The following is a 15,427-nucleotide window of genomic DNA, read 5'->3' as shown; positions in this document are numbered from 1 at the left end:
ACTTTACGATGCAACGGGAAACAAAAGCTACGCCCTTGTTACGAGTGCGGTACATGGTGGTCCAGATGTCTTGTGACCCACAAATTAATGATATAAAACTTTCTTTAATTTTTTTAAACGAAAATGTATTTAAAACAGACATTTTAAAACATAAATGAATATGCAAACGTGAAACAAAATTTGGGGGTCAATTAATTTGGTATCACAAGACATATGGACCACGCTGGAGGTTCCGTTTTAAACAATCTCGATGATTTACATCACAGCAGCAATTGATGCGACAGACCATTTCAGTTCGTCCTAAAATTCCTTTATGCAGAATTTGTCACTTAAACATTGCATACATGCAGTTATTGGACAATACAGTGCAATACATACTAGGAGTCTTGGAAGTTGAGGTCTCTGGAAGGAGAATGATCATGGCCGGAAGCCAAGGAAAGGAACGCGTCTAAGGTAACATCCATAGAAGAGATGGAGCAATGAAATCGGCTTATATATGGGTGCTGTTATGGAACATTACAACGTAGGATCACGAGAGATAGCGACGGTTTGGGTGAGGTCTTCATCCAGCAATTGACTGATCATGGCTGATGACGATAATGATGACAGTGCACATGGTACATCTGAACTTTAAATAATGTGTAATTTAATTTCCTGCATCATTGGACACACATTGGGCTTAACACTAACAATCCAATCACACCACATTTAAAAAAAAATTTAACAAGACGAAAAAATACCCAACTCGTTAATTCATTGAAGTACCGGATGTTAAATGTAAACATTCAATAATTATGAAGCTACCTTTTTTATTTTCAAAAGCAACATCTTTTTTCATGTAAGACAATTTGAAATGACGTGAACAGGGCCAATTAAAATAACAAAATTCACGTTGACACACGTAGTCAGATACAACTGTTGAAATAACCTTTTTAGATTTAAGAAAAGACAATTTGTTCAAACCCACCCATCACCAGATGCTCGCCAAGTGCCTTGCACGCCCAATGATGCGGTAACCGCGTGACAACCTTATTAATTGGAGTGCAGGAGGATTGACGACACGCGCATTGCTCTATGTGGGTTCGTTTTGCGCGATGTTACGCTGTATTATGCGCGGCTAACCTATTTCTACCCACAATTCGCTACATTTTGCGGTTTTAATTTACTCAGATGCGGCTGTGCGGTCGGACGTAGGACAGTGTGCGTCTATCGTACGCGCCACCCGGCAAGTGGCTGTCTCGTGCGGTTTCGCTTTGTGCGCACCGTTCTTGGAACGCATCTTCTACTACGACCGCGCAGAGCATGGGAAACGAGTGTTTTCGCGGGTTGTGATTTACGACTCTCCGATGTGTTTTTTATTCTTTCACTGAAATTGAGTTCCTGCAAATTCCACCCGTCCCCTTCCACACCATCCAACCCTTGCCTGTTACCACCTCCTTTGCACCGGTTAGCATCCGTTTTGTTTTGGGCAGCCAAGGCCAGAAGCAGGAGTTCCTCTGCTCCAAGGCAATGTATGAAGGCAGTGGTGGAAAGCAGAAACAAACCGCAATTCTTCAGGGATACAATGACTCATACCCCAGTAATTCATGGGATGTTTTGTTTTAATTTCAATCACAGGGGCGATTTTGTCATGAGTCACACCATCACTTGCCCCGTCGTCTCACTCGCACCGTCTCGTTTGTCGCGTCTCAGATGTCCCCGCCCGTAGTGTCAAATTGTGTTTAAGCCGAATGCAAAAACGTTTGTACAATTTGCAAGAACAGATAACAATTGATTTTACTCGTATGACCTGTTGCATGTTTCGCGAGTGCAAAAAGTGACTTTCATTTGAAAACTGAATCACTGTGATTATGCCAGCAATTTTCTTGTGAGACACTACGCTTTGTGTAAATGCGACAAAACTACCGCGGTTTCAACCTCCCAACTAATTTGAGCTTGCGCGCCAAGCTAATTGCAAGGGGCCTCCGATGTTGTGTTCGGAGTTGCTGCTCACAACTCATTCAGCATATCGTCCGACGTTTCGCTCCACAGTGCTGGGAAACGTTGGGACATCTCGCTCCGCACGTTGCAAGTTCCCACCTAGGCACATGCGGCGGAACGTCGGACGTCGTGGCGAAACAACACCCGGTATGACAAGAAAACGCAGCGGAGAGCCGTACAGCAGCACAGCCGCGCGCGAGTAGCAGGAGTCCCAGTAGTAAGAGGCACACGTAGTAAGAGGCACAACGGGAGTGAACGCGCGGTGTTTCCCAAGTTTTCAAAGTTGTAGCTCCTCTCTTCCGTTCCACCACCTTCTCAGAGCGACAGCAGCGGATGCTGGTAGACTCAAACATCCGCAGCGAACGTCCAAGACTCCTGGACAAAGAGGGCATGTAATAATAAAATAATACATTAATTTACTTAGCGTCTGCCAACAGCATCCCACAACACTATACAAGGAGTAAATCCCATGTACACGGTTGGCTATGTATGGTGAGAAAAAAGGCCAACACACACACATACCGAGAAAATGAAAACCCCTACAACTACCAAGCAAAATTAAAAATTTGTAAGCAAATTAAGAAATAGCACAAACACAAAAGGCACAAACGACAAAACAGTTATCAAAATTAGTTCACCAACAGACCGCTGCCATACGGACTCAATCAAATGCTTTGCCACCTGGAAATAAGGCTACGAGGTTTCCCCAAGATGTAACGGAAGTTGAACTATTTTATTTGCTTGCTGCCCTCTTATCTGCTACTCCCATTTATGAGAGTCCCCAATCAATCGATGGACACTGCCCATTATTCTGGGATGCATTCTTCAAAATAAACGTGGATATGCAGCTAAGGGGCAAACTGGAAGTGGTCTCACAGCGCTAAAATCATAACATTTGGTTTTTTTTTGTTTGATAAAAGAATTCGAGTAGACAATTAATCCAAATTTCTGTGTTTATCCATGGAAAAATCCCAACCCCCCTCCACCAAAAGCGGCGATAATCCAACCGATTATCCAATCACCAATAATTGCGGGGACTATCACGAGTTATTTGCCTGGACACAGGCATGGATAACATTATCTGCCAAAGACACCCCTCCACACGATACCACTCCGCACATTAATGTGGCTAAGGGGCGTTTCACTGCGCTGCAATTTTACACCACGATGGTGATGACAACACCTCCGTGCTGTCACCGCACGTTGCTGCCACCTGGCGTGACAGGACCCGTGTTGCGCGAGCACAGCACCCGTGCTTGCTCCCACACGTGCTGCTCACACACCCGTGCTGCGCCCTTCATTGCAGGACGCCTATTTCCTGCAGCATGCCCTGCAGCAGGCCGCTGCGCTCCAACGCCTCCGTGTCCGAGCCGCCGCCGATGCACTTCTCCCCGATGTACACGCGCGGCACCTGCGGGGCACAGGCGTTCATTCCAGGGTCCGTCAGATGCGACGCATTGCGGCCAGGGCCGGATTAAGGTTACGAGGGGCCCTAAGGCAAACAGGAGAGAAGAGCCTGTGTATGTACTGTATGACATTGCAAAAAAAAAAACATTATGAAGTCATTAAACATTTTTCTCTGGCAGTGGCTTTTGGCTCGCTCTCGAACAAAGAGGTCGCCGCATCGCGCACTTTCAGATGCGCTTCTGCGGCCGTCTGGAACGCTCTTCCGACATTAGGAAGCCGCTGCAGTCATGCACTTTTAAATCTAGATTGAAAACTAATTTCTTTAGAACAGTTTTTTGTGTTTAGATTGTTGTCCTTTCCCCCCACACCTCCAATTAGCACGGTTGGCTACGTACGGTACGAAATTCAAAGACAAAGCGTTCTTGACGGCCACGCCACCGTAGCTCAGAGATGTTACTTTACCGTGGAATAGAGAAGCCTAAAGGAGTGCCGGTGGGTTAATCCCGATTAACCTTCTCAACTTGAAACACCTGCCCCCCACCCCTTGCAATCAGAAATCCAATTCATCCACTGGGTTACACCAGTGTACACCGTGGCATGGAGAGGCCTAAAGGAGGGCCTGTGGGGTAATCCTGCCCAAATGCGGCTGCATCGTAGCAACAACGTTGAGTTCGTCACGCAGCGTGTGATTGTCAATACGTTTTTTTTTGGGGGGGGGGGGGTTATTAGCGCGTGTCTTTGTTTGCCGTCGTGTCCGACGTTTCGCTCCACGTGCTGGGCAGCTCCAGCTTCGTGCCGAACAACACGCGGTAGGACCAAAAATAATACATCGGAGAACTTCACGACGCAACGGGAAGACAAAAATGTACGCCCTTGTTACGAGCACAGTACAGGGTGGTCCGGATGTATTCTGACCCCTTGTTAATTCTCAAAAACTAAAAAAAAAATTCAAGAAAGGTTTATTTAAAGCAGAAATTAATATGCAAATAAAAAAAAACACATGTTTGGGGTCAATGAATTGGGGAGGGGGAGGCGGGTGTCACAAGACATCTGGACCACCCCGTTCATTGTCGCTGTACACTATTTAAAACCAGGTGCTGCGGGCCGATATTACCAGCTAAGGGCAGTGCACCGACCCAAAAGGGTCAAGTATGGTCAAACAACCTCCATGATGGTCACGGCGCGAGGGGGCCTTCATTCGGCAGGGCTATGATTCTTTGTTTTTATTGTGTGCACCATCTCATCTGAAGCAGCAACAACCCATTGAGTAAGTCTTGCTGTGTGAAACGGTGTACTATAACACTCCAAAGCGGCACACTTAACAGAGCCAGTACTAAACTGAAACTAAACAATTTTTATTTTACCAAGTAAGGGCCCACCGAGATATATAAACTCTTTTTCAGAACCGACCTGGCTATCACAAATGATAGCTCAACGAAGTGGCTCATCGTGTGGTAATGTACAGCAGTGGCTAAATACTCCAAACGCGTGACGTTGATTCTCAATGCTGAGGGGAAAAAACCGTAAACATGGAACGTCGGCACAACGGTTCCAACCACATGGCAAAAAATACCCAATATTGTTGCTATGGATACTGGGTAGTTAGCCACTGCAATTAAACAATCATATTAATAATAATAAAAGTTTAAAACTTTTTTAAAACACGCTTTTATAAAATGGCAATTTCAGCCAACTTCAGCTGACCGTGGACAATTAGACCCAGCCGAAACATAACATATAAAAAGGATGTTTAAAAATATGTTTTTTTTATGATAGAATATAGTATTGTCATCAGTATGACATAAGTATACCAAGTTTGCAGTCGATACCACATTGGGAAGTGGGTTAAAATTGAGTTACAAATTTGAGGATACAACAACGACGACAAGAACAACAACAGACAGAGTGAGTTAAATAAAAGCGTGTAAAAAGCACCCATTCTAGATCATCGAGACTCAACAGTTCCAACGCCACGAAGTCAACTATAACTTTGAAGGAATTGCAAACATTCCACCGACACTTTGTTCAACAGTGCAGTGCAAGAGGCACTTTATCTCCCGAGTGCTCTTGACACAGAGCCCCATGCATCAATGCTCACACGAGCGCACACCCGCAAACAGCCCAACCGTAACGCGAGCACGAGCAGACGCTATGCACTCACAGGGTAGAGCAAGCGACATTCGATGCAGTAGGCTCCTGAGTCATGCTCCAACGCTGTACTGGATCTCAAAATAACTGAACCGCGTAATTTTTACTGGTAGGAACCGCCTGGTTCCACCAGCCCACAGGGGATTCTTGTGTCCGTCCGTCGTGCATCCAAAAATGGGAGGGGAGGGGCTGGGTGGGGAGGGGCTGGGTGGAGAGGGGCTGGGTGGGGGGTGGGGAGGGGCTGGTCTCCCCGTGGTGCCCTTATAAAACTCAACATTTAACCTACTCACGCCGGCTTGTGCCCGCCCTCACAGTCGGGCATATTTGCCGAATACACCACGCCGCCGTTGACCCTGGCCATTGACCGAGCAACCCAGCGTTCCTACCAGCTCCCTCCGCAGGAATGTGTTTGTTAAGCAGTGCCAGTTGTTTCTTGACAAGAAACGCCAGAAGACTGGCGAATTCTTTCCGAGTGAATGAGTAAGCCTGTGGAAGATATTTTTTGGTTTCAATTGAACGAGACGATGTTGCAACCCGTTTAGAAATATTATAGTGTTAACAGCCCAACAGAGTGCTGCGTTTAACAAGAAGTATTTACCTCCCACTCAATTTATGAGATCCAGTGTAAAAAAAATTACAAACGTTGCACTGACCCAAGTAGTAATCACGTAACGGAACAAAAGTACAACAAAATATCTTACACGTAATTTAAACATTGGATAATTTACCAAGGGAGGGTGCGCGCATTAATTCTACACTAACCTGTTGCCTGGCCTGCGTCACACGATTGTCCCCGTCCCAGAGTTCACAAGCCGGTTAGTTTAACGTGACAGGTCCACACAGCACCTCCAAGTGGCAGACAAGAATGTGACGCGCCCATGTAGAATCTGATCTGTCGCTATTTGTGGAGTTGCGTGGTGCCACCAATCCCTCTGGCCTCACCACTATACGGTACATGTGGGTTTTTATACAACTTCATTGCGCCAGTCTGTGAATGCAAAAGCAGCTTCGTCTGTCGGTCGTTCTTCACCACGTGCGTCTGACCGTTTCGGAATGTACTCGCGAAATTATTTGAACACGGAGGCTGTCGCGACCAATATTATTCCAAAGTATGTTTTTGGGTTTCCACTGCGATGGAACTCAAAAACTTATATGGATACTCGCGTAATTATTGTCGAACAGAGTCTTGTGACAGTAAGGGAACAGGGAAGTGTTCAGTGGCGCAGCAACGACATTATCAGCTCAGGAGGTGCGGAAGTCGATCAGGTGGGGCCCTAATATTTGTTTTGTCTCGTAAAGTCACACCAAGGTTATTACACTGTGTAACAAAAAAATATTCCTGCGTAGTGTTATTTCCTAATTGCTTATGCCTCAAAAGCACAGAAAAATGGCTATCATTCCCCACAAACTTTGCTTTTGTGACCAGAACAGTGATTTTAGAAATGTACCTATTTTCAATGAGAAAACGTGTGCATTTGTGTCAATCCTTCACATAAAGTCCTGGTCACAAAAGCAAAGTTTGTTGGAAAAAAGTCATTTTCTATACTTTTTAGGCATAAACAATTTAAAAAAATAACACTTAATACCCAGAAACAAAAATTGTGTTTCATAGTGTCATCTATCGCGGCTTCTCTTGCCTAATCACATCATCGTTACACTCACGGTCTCGAACATTTAACGCTGTAGGGGCGCTCCGTCTTCACAAAATGCGGCGACTACAGCTCCGTAGTAGTGCTTCTTTGCAATGTACTTGACGCGTATCCAGCGAAATAAATATCCCAGAAGCGGGAGTTCCATGTAAAACATTTTCATTTAAAAAAATGAAACCGCCGTTTTAAATAAGTTTTTGGTTTTTTACACTGTTGTTGAAAGCATATCTGTTGCTAGATTCCAAAGAACACAGGATGAGATGTTACTATCCTTTGTGCAAGCACTTCCAAGAGTTCATGAACAGTGAGCCTGGTGAAATTTGGGGAGCGCATCGTCAGTAGTGACCCTTTGGTTCCTAGGGTGTTTCAGCCTTTCATACTATACACCCTCCCCAAAGGCGGCCAGCGACAGGGTGATCAATCCTACGCTTGCGTCCCATTCCCAATTAGTCATAGGAGTTGCCTTGTTGTTGGTAGCCAACATCCCATGGGACTATGCATGGCAGGGGCGTCCTCCTCCCTGAGTCAAGCATTGTTGACTGCATACCTCCTGGCCCTCTCACTTTGGGGCCCAGCTGGGGTCTTTCCTCTTCATCCAGAGCCACTGACTGCTGCCTTCTGCCGCCTCCGATACAGCTTTGATTGCCGAACGCTGGCTCTGGCCCTTAATTCCCAGGTCTCTAAGCAGTCTGGTTGTAGATGTTGCCACAAAACCTCTGCAGCCCACCTCCACTGGTCGGACTTCTGTGTTCCAGCCATGATGCCGTGCTTCGGCAGCTAGATCGGCATAGCGCAGATGTTTTCGCTCATAAGCCTCATCTACTAAAACATATTACGAGTACGTGTGGTTAATGCAGACTTGATTCCTTGCTAAATGTATCCATTTGGTGTTTGAACATCTTAACACCTGTTTTGTTGCCAGAAAGGGGAAATCTAATTCTTGTTTTTTTCTATTTTTTTCATATTTAAATATTGGCAAAAAGGTTCCATGATATATCTCGAGGTTATCAAGGGAGCCCCAACTCGTAGCTTTGGCGCCGGCGGGGGGGGGGGGGGGGCAAGGCACCCCCTGCCTGCCCCACGCTCGTTATGCGACTGAGTGTACAGCGTTCAATTTGAACGGAGTACGATTTGCAACCCTTGACCTAGGTCAATAAAACTGTGACCAAATGCTCATTCCAATAAATGTCCTGTCCCACGAATGCACCTAGTCAAGTGACTGCCTACTACACCAGGGGACCCATTCAACAATGACACTGTGGCCTTAGAAGGAAAAACATAAAATAGACGACGTTTCAGGAAATGGTCCTTTGCTAATAGTGCATAAATTTGCCTTGGATATTATAATGGCACTTTGATAATGGTTAGAGTACATTCAAACTAGGTGGCTAAAATGTTTCCGAACAAATACATTATAAAGGTCGCACACATTACACACAAAGTACTTGCCACAAATGAACCACGATACATTTAAAACTAATTTCTTTCGGAACCGTTTTTGCGTTTAGTTTGTTTGTGGTCCTTCCCACGAACCTCCGATTAGCACGGTTGGCTACTACGTACGGTGCGAAATAAGTTCAGCATACGTACATACATTGTGTGGGTGGGTAAGTAGGTGGGTGAGTGAGTGAGCGAGTCGATGAGTGGGTGAGTAATTGGTTTACCCTTCCCACGAACCTCCGATTAGCACGGTTAGCTACGTACGGCGGGAAAGAGGTTCAACATCCATAAAGTAGGGCAGTGTTACAAGCGAAAGTGTTGAGTTGTTGGTGAATTCGTCATAGATGGGTCGTGAGTACACTAAAAACGATATCCTGTATTTTGTATTTTACCAGGTAAGGCCCACTTGAACTATATCGCTCTTTTTCAGCAGCGTCCTGGCCACAAATGACAGCTCAACGAAGCTGATTATCGCGTGGAAATGGACACCAGCCGAATACTGTGAACGCGTGTTTCTAAATGTGGATGGAATAACCGGAGGACCCGGGAGAAAAATTCACGGGGAGAACACGCAAACGTAAAATATACGGGCGTCAGGGTCGAGATCAGACCCACGACCTCCAGTATACCACAAACAAAGAGCGGATTGTGTGCCAATAAACATTCTGTTATCTCCATATGAACAAGTATGTTGCTATGTTTCTTATGGACATGACTACCGGAAAATAAAGGTTGCTAGAGTGTCACTGAGCACACACACACACACACGCAATGCTTGCCGTTGTAAAACAAACCAGGCAAACGCCTCTAACACAAAGTAACCAGTGAGAGTTTCAGTAATATACATAAGTTGAGTTGGGCAACTTATTCAATTGAGTCACGTGTTACAGTTTGAGGTTATGACCATACTTCACCACGCTGGTCAGTGTGGGTTGGTGTCGTCAGAGGAGCACACATATATAGACATACACACACAAGTGGAAGTTTGTTTGTAGTACAGTACAGTGGCCACGAGTTAGCCAGTCGGGAGATAGAAACGACACAACGGCTGGAAATGTCCATTAAATGAGCGTTTGTGGTTACAAAGCTGATGATTGTGCGAGTGAACCCAACACGTGGCTTCATGTTTCTGTGCTGGCAGTGAAGGGGGTGGCCCGTTTGTGTTACGAATACGAACCATTCAGCAAAGTTCATGGGCAGCCAGTGGTGCAGTCTTTCTTTTAAAAAAACAACGCCATCATTTCCCTCCTTATGTAACATCACAGTCATGTTACACAACACTATATCCGTGGTGTGTGCAAGCCACATCTACCGCAGACTTGCCATAAAATCACATGAATTGAAGCAAAACTTGACTTTTCATGTGCTTTTTTTATTCGTTTGCGCACCATTTATTTTGCAATTTTACTTTCACTCAAGTCGGTGACAGCCGCCGAGTCCATGACGCGTTTCATGTCTCATTCCTGTTGATGCCCGATGCCCTCGCTGCACCGATATTGTCACGTAAAATAAAGACTGACTGACCGATTGATACCCTATAATCCATTGCATATACCACGGTCAATGACACCAGGCGTATGGACAAATCCAACCGCCCATGACTTGCGCGGTGTGGGAGTGACCCTCCATCCAGCAGTGGAGTGACAAACGGGTTGTGCATGGTGGGATGCGACACAGCAACACGAAATTGCACGAGCGTTCGGCCGCGATCGAAGTGAAGGCAGTGACATGACAACTCCGCGCCGATAACATTCCGTGAGATAGTATTCCAAATCAAAGACAAACATGACGAGTAGACATTCACGAAAATGATTTACAGCCCCTTCAATCCACTGCTGGATGAAGGCCACGTTGGTTCATGGGGGATGCTTGACCATGCTTCACCACGCTGGCTAGTTCTGGTCGGTGGAAGAGGGCGTGGGGGGGGGTGACAGATCAAGTTCAGATAATTATCACTCGCCACCCATGTTGGCCGTGAGCAGGAATCGAAATTGTCAGGCAGGATTGTAAAGAATTGCTCTGTGCCACCCGCTCCACCAAGTCAACACTGTTATCTTCACGTGAAGATAAGGGAATGGGGATGCGGGGGGGGGCTAGAGTAGGCGAGTAAACAGAAGTTAAATGATTAAAGCTAAGGCGATCGACATGTACACTTCTTCCTAACTTCTTTGAACCAATTGTACAGAGAATTCATTATAATTAAACCACGTGTTGCAGGCGGCTACCGGGGCAACGTTATCGGCAAGGGAAGAGTGAAACAGCATCCATTGTTGTACCCTACTATGTTCCGTCTATGCTCCCCCCGTCTGGTGAAATATGTGCCGAAAATCCCGAGGGAGTGCAGAGGCCCTCAATCTGGCCAAGACGGCTGCCGTACACAAGATAAGCTTACACTGTTAAAGATACAGACTACGTTAAGTACGGAAAACATAAGCCCCTGTGTCAATCAATGGATTTGAAAAATTTACATGTTCTGGATGTTACAGTTCTGCAGACGTGTCATGATTGAGATGTTTAATGGCGCAACAGTGGTGAGATGTTAACTACCTCGCCTGGTATACAGGAGGTCGTGGGTTCGATCCCGATCCCGACCCTGACGCCTGCTGTATATTTGGAGTTTGCGTGTCTGTGTCCATGTGGTCGCTTGGATTTTTCTCCCGGTCCTCCGGTTTCTCTCTCCACATTTAGAATCGACACGCGTTCAGAGTATTTGGCTGTTATACAATTTCACGTGAGAAGCCACTCCCCGTTCAGCTATCACTTGTGATATCCAGGTCGCGTCTGAAGCTATATCGCTCAGTAGGCCTTACTTTGTAAAATAAAATAAAAATGTTTAATTTTTAGTCGAATGACTGAGTTTGAGGTGGTGATTTTCCGGTGACAATGCAATTATCCAGAAGGAAGAAGGAAATGACACTTCCGTTTGAAACGTTGACGTGGATAATGATGCACACAGATAAGGTTACTGGTGATGTCCAACAGAGCTAATGACAATGGATAATCGCGATAAAACCTCATGCTGCAGCTGCTTCTGAGGATGATGACGAAGCCCTGAACGATGATCATCCGAAAAGCGCAACGTGACATGCTTGCTGACGACGCTCCTGATGATTCTTCTTCTTGGTTCTTTCGGTAAAGTCACGTAGAAGGGAAGTAATAAAATAATAAAAATAAAACATAATAAAAATAATTATAAAATAATTATTTTATTTTATTATGTTTTTTTTATTATTTTATTACTTCCCTTCTACGTGACTTTACCGAAAGAACCAAGAAGATGAATCCCTGCAGTCACGAAAGCTTTAAATCGAAGCTCCTGATGATGTTAAGAATTTGGAGCAGCACGCGATGTAGAGAATGACAATGTACATTTACACCCCTTTTGTCAATCCACTGCTGGATGACAGGCCTCCCCTTGTTGTTGTGCGGGTGGTGGTTTGGGTTATCGAACCACAGCTCTACCACTGTGGTTAGTGTGGGTTGGTGAAGGCCAACAGGGAGCACAGGATTACACGTCAACACGTGTGTTTGCTGCACCGCCGTCTGTTGCCAACCACAGAAAAGCCTATAACACTTGCTGTGCATGGTGGTGCATACGTGATGATGATGCTACTGATAATGACAGCACTGATCAACACTGCTGCTGCTGATAATAATACTCTGATGAAGTCATCATACTCAGTGCCTAACTGCAGCTGGAATAAATCCAGAACGCTGTTCGGATAATTTACTTAAACGGCATCCACAAAACGCCGTAATTTATTTAACGAGAACCACACGAACAAACAAAAGTACATGGATCTCATTTGTGTACACCTGAGGCTAAGGCAGTGGGTTCTTCACCTTTACTGCAGCCTTGCACCCCCCATTGGTTCTCAATCGTAAATACAAAATGTGCAATGTTAATAAACACACACAGGGTTTCATGAAACAAAGTCGGTGCGCTTACGTGCCCGTGCTTAATGTGTGTTTCCGATTATTTTACTTTCTAAATTAAATCAGACCACGTCTCGCACCCCCAGAAAGGGCATCTCGCACCCCAGGTTAAGATGAACCACTGAGACGAGGTTATACACAGACAAAGTAGTCGACAACGATACTATAAGGAATATAAGGGATTGCGTAATGGCTAGGCGTGGTCGCTACTCGGGTGGTGGTGGTGGTGATGCCTTAGGGTGGCAATGTCCACTCCGAACCAGCCGAGCAGTTTAGGAAAACGAAACTCCGACAATTACAAATCACCCAGATGCCGCTGCCATTGCCGGCGCTGCTGATGCCACCAAACGCGGTCGAGGACACCGACACGCTGCTGATGACAGCGACAACGAATCGTGACACGGACGATGCCGATGACGAACAACACTGGCGAATGACACCGACGCGGACACTAAACACCACCGGTGACACGGACGCTGCCGATGACATTCGACACAGCCGACGACACCGACACTGCAGCCGTCAACCCCACCGCCCACGAGACCCAATACCGACGTGGGTGACACAGCCGACTGACACATCATCGTCATCATCACGACTACCGCCTGACACATCATCATCACGACGAGGACGACGATCCTCGTGATGATGACGGCGACACGTGCGCGCGTTACCGTTCTCTCCCCGGTGGTGCGAAGGAAGAAATCCTGAATCTGCGCCACCGCCTGCTCGCCGCCGATGTCGTGCACCTCCAGCGCGCCGCTGCGGAAGTGGTACTTGGACAGCGCCGCCTCGGCCGCCGTGCAGAAGGGGCAGCCGCGCTTCACGAACACCACCACCTTGTCCGCTCGCACCTTGCTCGTCACGTACTGCTGCGCCATGCCGCCGGCGGCGGAGACGACGATGTCGCGATCGATCGGTCGGGACGCGGACAACAAGATGACGGCGGCGGTGGCGATGATGAGAAGCAGCAGCAGCGGCAGCAGCAGCAGCGGGGGGTGCAGGAAGAGACGCGGGCAGCTGAAGACGGTGGTGGTGTCGCGGCTGGGCGCGGCTGTGCCGCCCTCTTCATGTAGGAGGGGTGGGGGGGACATGGCCCAGCCCACGGCTGAGCGAGCGAGCGAGCGGTGCGCATCCCCGGTTTGAGTGATTGCCAAGCGAGACGGGGGTGGTGGGGGGGTGGTGGTGGTGGGAGGGGGGTGGTGGTGTGGGGGAGGGGGTGGTAGTGTGGGTGGTGGTGGGGGGGAGGTGGTGGTGGGGGTGGGGTGGTGGTGTGGGGGAGGGGGTGGTAGTGTGGGTGGTGGTGGGGGGGAGGTGGTGGTGGGGGTGGGGTGGTGGTGTGGGGGAGGGGGTGGTGGTGGGAGGGGGGTGGTGGTGGTGGTGGGGGTAGTGGTGGGAGGGGGGTGGTGGGAGGGGGGTGGTGGTGTGGGTGGGGTGGTGGGGGTGGGGGTGAAGACGTCCGCTAGAGGTCTCTCTCGCGACACAGACAAAGATCCCCCGTGTAGCCTGTAACAGACTGTAGGGGCAAGTGCTGCGAGTAGCAGCACCTATACACAAAGATCCGTCGTGCAGCGTACAACAGACTGTAGGGGTCTATAATATAGGTGTGTTTTGGGTTACAGGGCGTGAATATCAATGTGTCGTTAAACCCGCCACTACCCGACACAAACAATTAATATGGTTTGTGACGTTAGCAAAATGTGACAATTCGCTACGAGTTCAGCACACCGATGTGTTGAGTAAACCCACAACATTTACAATTCGAGTACATTACTTGTATAAGCGAGCCACGCATGCTTCGAGTTTTGCTGACTGGCTTCTGGCTGGGCTCCTGCCCACCCCAACGATAGCTCTGTGTTGTTAGTGTCTGCTGCTACGGCCCGTTGACTTTTATCGGGAGGGTCCTGCAAAATGTTCGCAGTTAGGGAAGCAATAGTTATTGCCATGTGTAATTCCAATTGAGTCATTTGTGGGTTGTTGTTACTTTTTTTCTAATTTGGTATATTTTGAAACCGTGACGCCGGGCACACAATGGCTCGACTCTTGCGAGCGAGGCAGCAGGGGGTCTTTACCGACCGCTGCGGTATTTCTATGGTTAATAAACGTGCGGTATTTGACACGGACACTGTACGTACGTTTTCAAACCCATTTACCGATCCCTTGCTCCGCTATTGATTCATGGGTTAGGACACGTAACGATCTGACCAAATCTGCCATTGTAAGCCCTCCACCACCCCACACAAGCTGTTTATTGCGCCAATTGTGGTGAGCTTACCGATTCGTTGAGCAATCTTCACAACCAAACCCATCGATTAGAGACACTGCTGACATTGGTACTACCCACCTGATGACAGTGACACTGCTGATGACCATAACACGACTGACACTTCTACTAATACTGCTGATCATACCGAAAACTGCTGCTGACGCTCACACGAACACTGGTAATGACAACAACACAGCTGATGAGATATACTATTCTGATGACACCAACACTGGTAACAACACTGACACTGCTTATGAGACTGATACTGCCGATAACACAAACAATGCCGCGTTCTGATTGGCTGCAGCGGTTGGGATTGGTCGTATATATGCCTCGACGGGTAGTAGAAAGATGGAATTTTGGAGTTCATGTGTAATGACATGGTGACACCTGCTGGCCGGGAAAGGGAATCACGGGTACAGGCACGGTTAAGTACCAACCAATCAGTGAAGGAGGTGTATCTGGGGCTAAGGTAACAGGTGGGGTTAGCCGAGATGCTCCGGGAACCTGCTCGAAGGTTCCACGAGAGGGCGTGGCTGGAGGCGGGGCCTAGCCACGCCTGGGGGGATATAAGGGGGAGCGGACCCGGGGCTCGGGGCTC

At 47.5% G+C, this 15,427-nt stretch overlaps 1 protein-coding gene across 1 annotated transcript; it reads right to left on the bottom strand.

Annotated features, from left to right (window-relative positions):
• Nucleotides 1-288: 288 nt before the first annotated feature.
• GLRX (glutaredoxin) lies at nucleotides 289-13,689 on the bottom strand. The gene is made up of 3 exons (XM_061562324.1): nucleotides 13,235-13,689; nucleotides 3,264-3,391; nucleotides 289-2,355 (listed from the first exon to the last, which is right to left on the bottom strand). The coding sequence occupies exons 1-2, from the start codon at nucleotides 13,652-13,654 to the stop codon at nucleotides 3,278-3,280; spliced, it is 534 nt and encodes a 177-aa protein (XP_061418308.1). The 5' UTR covers nucleotides 13,655-13,689; the 3' UTR covers nucleotides 289-2,355; nucleotides 3,264-3,277.
• Between the last annotated feature and the right edge of the window lie 1,738 nt (nucleotides 13,690-15,427).

The sequence above is a fragment of the Lethenteron reissneri genome, chromosome 4 (assembly GCF_015708825.2).
Source record: "Lethenteron reissneri isolate LAM-NWPU_2019-01 chromosome 4, ASM1570882v1, whole genome shotgun sequence".
NCBI lineage: Eukaryota > Metazoa > Chordata > Hyperoartia > Petromyzontiformes > Petromyzontidae > Lethenteron > Lethenteron reissneri.
This window is presented reverse-complemented; position numbering and strand designations above follow the sequence as displayed.

Bases quoted from the DNA above. Each gene is read 5' to 3' on its own strand.
- GLRX (XM_061562324.1), bottom strand. From the start codon at position 13,654: ATGTCCCCCCCACCCCTCCTACATGAAGAGGGCGGCACAGCCGCGCCC. The intron at 3,392-13,234 runs GTAACGCGCGCA...TGTGCCCCGCAG, and splicing joins GCACCACCGGGGAGAGAACG to GTGCCGCGCGTGTACATCGG.